At 38.3% G+C, this 10,593-nt stretch overlaps 1 protein-coding gene across 1 annotated transcript in view; it reads right to left on the reverse strand.

The window, feature by feature from the left end:
* The window catches only part of LOC107686902 (sarcoplasmic/endoplasmic reticulum calcium ATPase 2-like), a 34,165-nt gene that overhangs the window by 17,885 nt on the left and 5,687 nt on the right, over window positions 1–10,593 (reverse strand). The window contains exon 5 of the mRNA XM_016484048.1: window positions 3,959–4,097. Within this exon, the coding sequence (XP_016339534.1) occupies window positions 3,959–4,097 (139 nt within the window). The remainder of the gene's footprint in view (window positions 1–3,958; window positions 4,098–10,593) is intronic.

Raw genomic sequence — 10,593 nt, forward strand, 5'->3', positions numbered from 1 at the left:
GAGGACAATAGAAGCAATCAAAACCAACAAAAGAGCAATAATTTACAAGTGCTATATTAGTATATTATTATCGTGTTATATTTCAATTTCACAAAGAAACGTACAGTGTTTTGTCCAAGCAATAATAAAAGGACACATTTAATTTATAATTTGTCTTAAATCTCATTTTGTAAAAAAAAAAAAAAATTGTGAATCGAATCGAATCGTGAAATCAAAATTGTGAGTTGAGTGAATCGTTACATCCCTGTTGAGGAAATACATGAACTTCGCACTGTGGATCGCTGAATCGGCTTTCACCGTGGACAAAGCGGAGTCCAGCACGGGGTCGTCACACGTGGTTGCCGCAAGCCCGCCGGACGCTCCTTCGTCGAATCCGCCGGCCGCGCCATTCTCAAGGCCGCCGGCCTCCACTCACTCAAGTCCATCGTGTGTGACGCTGTGTGACACATTTTATGGAAGACTGTTTCCTGAACCTGCAGAGTAGCATACAAGTGGGGCAGCTCCAACTTTGCAAGGACAGTATGGGCTTCTGACTCTCAGCCTGCAAGTACATTTTTTATATTTAAAGAATTTGCCACTGATGATTCAAACGCGAGTAGCGCTTGTTGTTTGTCGTTTCTCCGATCACAAATGCAGACATGGTTTTATGTTTACGCGGCGCGATACGCAACGCAACACGTAAAAACACAGTACAAGTCATTATAATCAGTAATTATGTCCCCACTGGATGCAACAAATGCCTCGTTTGTAATGGGTTTCAATGTTTTTGTCTCGCCGTGCCGGGAGACGGCATCACAGTGTTTTAAGGGGCGTAACATTTCTGTCACACGCTTGAGGTATTCAGCCAATCACAACGCACTGGATAGCTGGCCAATTTTTTAACCTTAAACCGCATAAACACACTGCATTACACCAAATACACAACAATGTTCTTTTTAGCAGCATCATATGACCCCTTTAAATTTGCTTGTGAATTAGCAGTTTGAATTAGAATTGCTCAATGAATCACATGGAGATTTTACTCCAAATTGCAACTGTTATTTCTTAGTTGTCCAATACAAAATCAACCAGGAACTGTTACTATAATACATACTTAAACAGATTAAACAGTTAACTTAAAGGAAAAATAAAGATAAACATTCATGATTGTTTTTTTGTTATATTTTGTTATATTGGTTATTTGACCAATATTAATATATATATATATATTTAATAATATGAGGTCCAGTTGTAAGGTTGAATCAACAGTAAGGGAAACTTTCTTTGGGTGACAAAAACCCAAGTAATTTGCCTCCTAAAGTTGTTTTTTTTTAGCAGCCTAATTTTTTTTGGTTGTTGTTGTTGTCTGGAGCCCAGCTTCTGCAAAAGTATCTTATTCATATCCCATAATATCATCCCTTAGATGTATCCTTAGCAACTCCGCCACCCACACAGAAGTACTGTGGAGTGTTTAATTTTGCATGACCCATCCGTTTAGGCACCCCTCACAGGTTATGTAACGGGTACACTCACCTGGTTGCATTACCGCAGGGTATTAGTCAGAGCCGCGAGAACATTCGCTCCTCCAATCCCCATCCTGCTGATGGAGGCTCTGCTGTACCATGTAGCACTACCCGTTTCACCTCATCATGACTAAGCAGCTATTTAACTCCACCTGAAGCTTTTGAGCACACACCTCATCAAGCCCAGTACAGACACACGCAGTAATATGAAGCTTACACATGCGCACAGTGTAAACAGAGTGTGCCGGCCCTGAAACAAAAATGAAAATCTCTTAAAGGAACACTCCACTATTTTTTAAAATAGGCTAATTTTCCAACTCCCCTAGAGTTAAACAGTTGAGTTTTACCGTTTTCGAATCCATTCAGCCGATCTCCGGGTCTGGCGGTAGCACTTTTAGCTGTAGCTTAGCATAGACCATTGAATCTGATTAGACAGTTAGCATCTCGATCAAAAATGACAGAAGAGTTTCGATATTTTTCCTATTTAAAATTGACTCTTCTGTAGTTACATCGTGTACTAATACCGACGGAAAATGAAAAGTTGCGATTTTCTAGGCCAATATGGCTAGGAACTATACTCTCATTCCGGCGTAATAATCAAGGAACTTTGCTGCCGTACTATGGGTGCAGCAGGCGCAATGATATTACGCAGCGCCTGAAAATAGTCCCCAGCATGCTCCCTGTGCAAGCAGGTGGTCACGTTGGTTATGTTGACGGAAGTTAGCCTATTTTCAAGCACGAGTTTTCAGAGTCAAGTTTTAAATAGGAAAAATATAGAAACTCTCTGGTCATTTTTGAGCGAGATGCTAACGGTTTAATCAGATGCAATGATCTATGCTAAGCTACAGCTAAAAGTGCTACCGCCAGACCCGGAGATCGGCTGAATGTATTCGAAAACGGTAAAACTCAACTGTTTAACTCTAGGGGAGTTGGAAATGAGCCTATTTTCAAAAATAGTGGAGTGTTCCTTTAAGGGCACTTATGATGAAGTGTTTTGGTTAGCTTAGTCACGGTGAACTGCTACTTGCACACTAGCTGAAAGAGTCTTAACAGCCATCCAATGTGTGAAACACTGAGTGAAGCAATAAGGAAGCACCTAGTGATCTTTTCCAGTGAGCAAAGAGACGTGGCCGTACGTGACGCAATATAGAGAGCAAGGGGCACTCCTGATAATCCCTATTCAGATGAATTCACGTGGAAGTTCTCTAAAAGTTAACCAAATTACAAAGTACATGACTTTTACAGTCGTCCTCTTCCAGGAAAATAGATCAAAAATATTGATGACTCATCTTGCATTATACAAACTATTGCCTAATAATAAAAAAAACCTCTAAAACTGAGATTGTCCCCTCCCCCTAAATCATAAACCCCTCCTACATTTGACTAGAAATAGTGGCAAATAGCCTTATATTAGATTTCCTTTTCCAAACAAATAATGGTCGCAAATTTTTTTTTTTATTTTTTTTTTTTTTAAGTATTTTCAAAAAATATAACTTTAAAAATTAAGATTTTTTAAGTAAGACTTTTTTAAAGAAATTAATACTTTTATTCAGCAAGGATGCTTTAAATTGATCAAAAGTGTCGACATTTACCAAGTTACAAATTATTTCAAATAAATCAAATTAATGCTGTTCTTTTAAACCTTCTATTCAAAGAATCCTGAAATGTATCATGGTTTAACATTATTAATGATAAGAACTGCTTCTTAAGTAGCAAATCAGCATATTAGAATGATTTCATGTGACACTGAAGACTGCTGAAAATTCAGCTTTACCATCACATGAATAAAATGCATTTTAAAATATAAAACAGATTTTAAGTTATTACATTTAAAAATATTAGTTTTACTGTATTTTGTATCACATTAATACAGACTTAATTAATACAGAGAGAATAAGAGACTTATTTCTAAGTCTAATATGTACCTCCTCAACTTCCTGTTTTAATAGGAAATATGTTGGTAACACAGAAAATCGTGAAACTCAAATACCACATAAGTCACACAGGAAAAAAAGAAAAGGAAACACACAAAAACGCAACATTAGCTCTCATTTCTCAAGCAATACAAAGTGACACCATCCATTAATTTCAGATAGATGAATTTGTGGCAATTAGTTGAAAATGAACTTGACAAAGCAATTCGTTAATTCAGTGTGATTTCTTTAAGTACTAGCAGAGCTCTAATTGGTACTCTCTAGGAAGTCTTTACGGCAAAACTCATGAAACACAACCTCTCCAGAGGCAACCGTGTGATCACACACAAAGGTTCAGAGAGAGTGTCACTGTAAGCCTAAACCACTGGGAAACCAACCTGTTCACACAGCAGCCGTACCACATGGATGATAGCACTGGCTGCTTTACACCTGTTGCTGATTAGTTCCCGCTGCTGCCAAGACTTCACCGTTCACCTAAGCTGAATTTAACATTGAAAATAGTCACTTAGTTGAAATTCTTACCGGCAACTTCCACAATGTCCCCGGGTACGATGTCCCTGGCTTTGATCCTCTGTACAGTCTTCCTGTCCTGGCGATAGACCTTGCCCATCTCGGGCTCATACTCCTTGAGGGCCTCAATGGCATTTTCTGCATTTCTCTCCTGCAAGCATAACATGAATGGAAATTAGACATTTTCATATTTCTGGGACATACTAGTAGGCATAAGAAAGCGTAAGAACTTGTTTATAACCGGGGTTTTCAAATTAGGGTAAAGGGGCTGCAAGGGGGTCCACAGAAACATCCAGAGAAAAAAAATATATAATAAACAATAAAAATTTAATATATTATTTTTCTTCAGCAAAGACACATTAAAATGAGCAAAAGTGACGGAAATCTTTTGTAACTTACAGTATGTCTATTTCAAATAAATGCTGTTCTCTTGAATCAAAGGATCCTGAAAAAATGTATCACGGTTTCCACAAAAAAATAAGCAGCTCAACTATTTACAACATAGATAATAAGAAACGTTTCTTGAGCATCAAATCAGAATATTTGAATGATTTCTGAAGGATCATGTCACAGATTAAGTTAATAAAAGAAAAAGAAAATATTTTAATTAAAATATATTTTATTTATTAATTAAAATTTTCTCACACAGATAGGGTTCCTCACACTTTCACATTATAAAGTTTGAAAAACCATGGTCAATAACAATTCTTAAAAAAAAAAAAAAAAGAATTTCTGGACATAAATAGGCTATACAAAATCTGCACACTTTCTTCCACAATTTCTATGCTCATTAAGACAAATCTTGAAAGGAATCAAATATGCCAAATGTGTGATAAATGGAGATGAGAACGAAGACTCTAATTTTATTAATAATAGCCTAAACAAAATTAGCCAAACTGTTTCATATAGTAGAATATCTTCAAAATACAAATCTGCAAAGCTCAATTCAGTGGCATCCTAGAAATGGTAAAACAAACCAGCGCTATATCGGCTCACCTCACTATAAGAAATTGAGTCTTGGATGACTGAGGCGCTGACCTCTAGTGCTTATTCTTAAAATGTTGCATTTAATATGGGTGTCGAAATTAATCGTTTTCACGATGCATCGCGATGCAGACGAGGACGATTCGGTATAGGTTCAGTAATAGACCATAACCGATTATAACGTACTGACACTTTTCTGACGTCATTTGTCGCGGTAGCATACATTAGGTGCGTTCGGCTTGAAGCGCAGTAATAGACCATAACGATTATAACATACTGACGCTTTTCTGACGTCATTTGTCGCGGTAGCATACATTAGGTGCGTTCGGCTTGAAGCGCCGCTGCGCAGAATGATCACTGGATGACATCAAGTAGAATTTGTAATTACTCGCACTCGTGTCTCGCCTCCTTTCGCCAATAGGCGCGTTCGATTTGAAGCGGCGCTGCGCAGGATGAGTGTATGACATCAACTGCGAGAGCGATTCGGAAGCATAAGGATCCATCTGCTCTCGTGGTTGATGTCATACACTCATCCTGCGCAGCGCCGCTTCAAATCGAACGCGCCTAATGGCGGAGGGAGGCGAGACGCGAGAGCCAAAAACAGGACAAGTTTGTCTAAATATAATAACTAAAATGTACATTTGAGTAAGTCTAAAACTAAATTAAAATGGCTGCCAAAATTAATACTGCTGTACGGTTAATTAATAATAATCTTATTGCTAAAATGCCCAGAGCCCAAGTTCCATTTTGCTTCTGACCAGGTGCACAAGCCGGCAACATCGCCTATCCCCGAGGGAGTGGAATTTGCAGGTATGGAAAGGAGCCCCGCCCACACTCCCACTGCTGAGGGTGAGCTGAAGCTGGCCTCTGCAGTATTTACTGTTTTTTTTTTTAAGAGGAAGTGCCCTGTCCCCACTGGTACCGTCCATCATGAAATCACCTGTTCTCCTGCTGACCTTTCCAACATGAAATCTCCTGTTTCTCCACTGGTTCCATCCAGAACAAAATCTCCTATTTCTCCACAGATCCCTCCCAGCCTCTCTCTCCCAAGAGAGATCTAAAAACCATTGTCCTCTCATAGTCACTCTGGCTCCACCGCTATCTTACGAGTTCCCACTTCCTCCTTGGTCCCATAGGCTGTCTGTTTCACTGTGGACCTCCAGGCCTTTAATATTCACATGAAATGACAAAATGAAAAATATAATAGCCATACATCAAAAGTGATAATCTATGGTCAAGAGAAAATAGTGCCATCTATTGTCAAGAGAAAAAGATGGGAGATCATCTTAACCCACTAAAAAAGGTGGTCTAATGACTGTTGCATTAACCACTTAAACGTTGTGTGTAAAATCAAGGGGACTTGATCAATGTGTTGGTCTTCAGGTCAGTCATTACACAACTTCATGTAATTTAAAAAAAAATTTTATTTGGCAAAGATGCATCAGTGTCATTTAAAATGGTGATCATGGCTTAATATGTAATACTAAACAAAATCAGATGAAAATTGTATGGAATGTGCTTTTGCATTCTCTTGTCTATACTAGGGGTGTCGAAATTAATCGTTTCTTCAATGCATCGCGATGCAGACGAGGACGATTTGGTATCGGTTCAGTAATAGACCATAACCGATTATAACGTACTGACGCTTTTCTGACGTCATTTGTCGCATACGTGCTTTGTCGCGGTAGCACACATTAGGCGCATTCGGCTTGAAGCGCTGCTGCGCAGAATGATCAGTGTGTGACATCAAGTACCGCGAGAGCGATAAGAGAGCAGATGGATCCTCACTTTCGAATCACTCTCGCGGTTGATGTCATACACTGATCATTCTGCGCAGCGCCGCTTCAAACCAAATGCGCCTAATGGTGGTGGGAGTAATTAAAAATGCTCCGACTACTTTAAAAGCCGACATCTGGGCACATTTTGGCTTTTATGAACAGCCTGGTAAGCACGACCTGGAGAAGACACACGCTATGTGTAAATCATGTCACGCACAATAAAATATGCAGGGGGTAATACCACTAACTTGAGAAACCATGTCAGGTACAGTTCATATATCTGACTGCTTGTATTTATTGACAAAATTGTATACATGTGAAGTAAAATTGAAAATTGAGGATATTTGCATCATGATATCGAATTGAACCGAATCGATGACATGATAATCGTAATCAACCTAGAGGTCCTTACCTCACACCGGGCCCCGCGTCAGCTAAGGACGGCCCTGATCGTAATCGAACCGTGAGACCAGTGTAGGTTCACACCCCTAGCATTTAAGGCAACCTTATGCTTTCAGCACGATTAATCCCTAGGGACACAATTACTAATAGTGGTAGCCTGCTTGGCAGAGAATTTGGCAGTGGACTTCCTGTGGTTTCTCTTGCATGATGGGAACACAAAGTCTTATGTCAAAAACAAAACTAGCGTACCCTTAGGCATAAGGGCGAAAAACCAGTTTCAAGGTCCAGACCCAAACAAATAAGGGGGGGAAGGGTTGTGGTCACCAAGACATTTAAGGCAATAAGCTATAAATACACGCCACAAAAGGCAGATCAGTATCACTTCTCAATAGAAGACCAATAAGCAACTTTTTTACAAAAAATACTGAAATTACTGACAGTTTCTAGTCAGGCACCCTGCAGTAAGGTATATCACACTAAAATCATTCTAACCACAGTGATGAGCATCAGTGATAATATCAAATAGCTAAAAAGTATACAGAAATGACTCCTGTGCATCATGTTAATGATGAGAAATAAAGAAGAGAGGGTTGAAAGGCAGATAGAGTCACACGATTTGGCCCATGAGGCCTCGCGATTCTCATTTCACAGTTAAAATGAGCAGAACTGAAAGGAGGAAGGCCAATCTAACTCTATAAGAACACTTTTGATTCAGACATCAATGAAGAAGCAGAGCGCACTGCCTCAAAAACACACTCCTTTCAAGCATGGAGTCTTTCCAACAAAATATGCTCTGCCAAAATTTAGATTTAGATTAAAGCGATTGCCAAAAGACATTAAAATCAGTTAAATAATTCATGAAATGCATTTCATTCATATAATAAGTACTCTAAGTCCATGTGGCAAGGAAATAAATTACTAAAGAATAATATTTTGTTTACAGTGCCAAAAATTATTGACAAAAATAAACAGACACAATGTACTGTATCGTTCAAAAAGTGAGGGGTTAGTAGGATTTTTTCCCCCACAATTCTTAGAAAACAACAGCATTTATTTAAAGGGTTAGTTCACCCAAAAATAAAAATTCTATAATTTATTACTAATTACCCTCATGTCGTTCCAAACCCGTAAGACCTTTGTTCATCTTCGGAACACAAATGAAGATATTTTTTTATAAAATCCGAGAGCTCTCTGATCCTCCCATAGACCGCAAGGTTACTACCACGATCAAGGTCCAGAAACGTAGCAAGGACATCGTTAAAATAGTCCATGTGACCTCAGTGGTTCAACCGTAATTTTACGAAACTACGAGAATACTTTTTGTGTGCAAAGAAAACAAAAATAACAACTTTATTCAACAATTCTTCTCCTCATCCCGCCTGTAGCGATGTGCCGCCATTGTAGAGAGAGTATCATGACGCATGCGCTCGCTTCCGGTTCATGTAAACAACGCATGTACGTGTTAACGTAAGCAGCAGCACCATGTGCATGTGTTGTTTACATGAAGCAGAAGTAAGCGCATGCGTCATGATACTCTCCACAACGGCGTAAAATTACGGTTGAACCCCTGATGTCATATGGACTATTTTAATTATGTCCATACTACGCTTCTGGACCTTGATCGTGGTAGTAACCTTGCGGTCTATGGGAGGGTCAGAGAGCTCCCGGATTTTATAAAAAATATCTTCATTTGTGTTCCAAAGATGAACAAAGGTCTTACGGGTTTGGAAAGACATGAGGGTGAGTAATAAATTACAGAATTGTCATTTTTGGGTGAACTATCCCATTAAAATATAAACCTTTTAACATTTTCCTGTCACTACTGAACCATTTAATGCATCCTTGTTGAGTAAAAGTATTAATTTAATTAAAAAAAAACTTGCTGACCCCAAACTTTTGAATGGTATTGCTGCGAATCAGACTCAGTTCTTTGCTGCAGATGTTTAATGGGCCTGTACATCTACCAGAGCAGGTGCATGGACTGGTGCTTTCTGAAAAGAAGTTTGCCCTGGGCTAGCAACTGCTGCTCTCCTCTCGGATTGAAAAAGTGGCCATAGAGAGCAGAGGATAATAAAGGGGAACACTTGTAGGCCACCTGTAAGGCAAAACTGGATGAAGAACAACTCAGGAAACAGCTAAAATGATGAGCCTAGTTTTAATTTGCTTGTGAACATTTCTTAGTAAATGCTAGAGCAGGAAACATTGGACAAATTGTCCCTTTTGTTTAAAACCTACCATTGAACAGAAAACAGTAATATTGCAAAATATTATATGAATTTAAAATAACTGTTTTGCAGTTATTTTAAAACGTAATTTATTCCTGTGATGGCAAAGCTAATTGTTTTAGCAGCCATTACTCCAGTCTTCATTGTCACATGACCCTTCAGAATGGCGTCCAAGAAACATAAATCAGTGTTGAAACATTTATTATTATTAATGTTGAAAACAGTTTTGCTGCTTAATATTTTTGTGAAAACTCAGAAAGTTCAAAACAACACTTATTTGAAAAAATATTTTGTAAACACATTATAAATGTGTTTACTGTCACTTTTGATCAATTTAATGCACCCTTGCTGAATAAAAGTATTAATTTCTTTAAAAAATAAACTTTCTAAAAAAATATTACTAACCCCAAACTTTTCAGCAGTAGTGTATTGAGAAAAAAAAATTGGTACATTTTCATAAAAAAAATAACTAAGTGCACTAAATTAATGATTAAACTACATGTATCTGTTAAAAGATAAGAATACACTATCGTATATAGACGACCTCAAAGCTACCAGACATGGACTATAAGGCTCTAAAGCCTCTTTTTTGGACTCTTTAAAGAGTTCCTTCCATTTATATACACTAATATTATCTGTAAAACTCCAGCCCAAGGCATTTAACACTGTGTTGCTGCTGTGCCCTTTGAGAAGACCATTTGAAAAAGTAGAAAACTACTAGGAGGGGACAAGGCTAAGGATACTCGGGGCAGTCTGGGTAATGAATGGTGACTAAAATAAAATGATAGCGAGAAATCTGGGACATGAGTTTCAGTGCCACTGAGAGGTGCTGGAGAAAATAGGGTCTTGGCTCTATGCTGGATTCCACTGGGACAGCAGGGCTATCTTTAGAAAAGGGCAGGGAAAAAACGGCCACATGTTTTCATTTTCATAACAAGGCTAACTACACTGTACAAGAAAATCTACATTCACAATATAATAGTGTCTAAAACAAACCTGAAAGCCCAGACACGTGAGCTCTATCCGTGGAAAATCTGTGGTCTGGAGGACAGTAAAGCTTTAAATCCCATTATATAGACTATAACAACAAATGCTATCCAATTATCCTTGTACCAAAGTTGCATTTATTTAATCAAAAATACAGTAAAAACAGTAATATTCAGTTTTCCATTTTAATATATTTATTAGGGGTGTAACGGTACACAAATATGACGGTTCGGTACGTACCTCGGTTTTAACGTCACGGTTCGGTATGATT

The sequence above is a fragment of the Sinocyclocheilus anshuiensis genome, unplaced genomic scaffold (genome assembly GCF_001515605.1).
Source record: "Sinocyclocheilus anshuiensis isolate Anshui unplaced genomic scaffold, SAMN03320099.WGS_v1.1 scaffold1339, whole genome shotgun sequence".
Lineage (NCBI taxonomy): Eukaryota > Metazoa > Chordata > Actinopteri > Cypriniformes > Cyprinidae > Sinocyclocheilus > Sinocyclocheilus anshuiensis.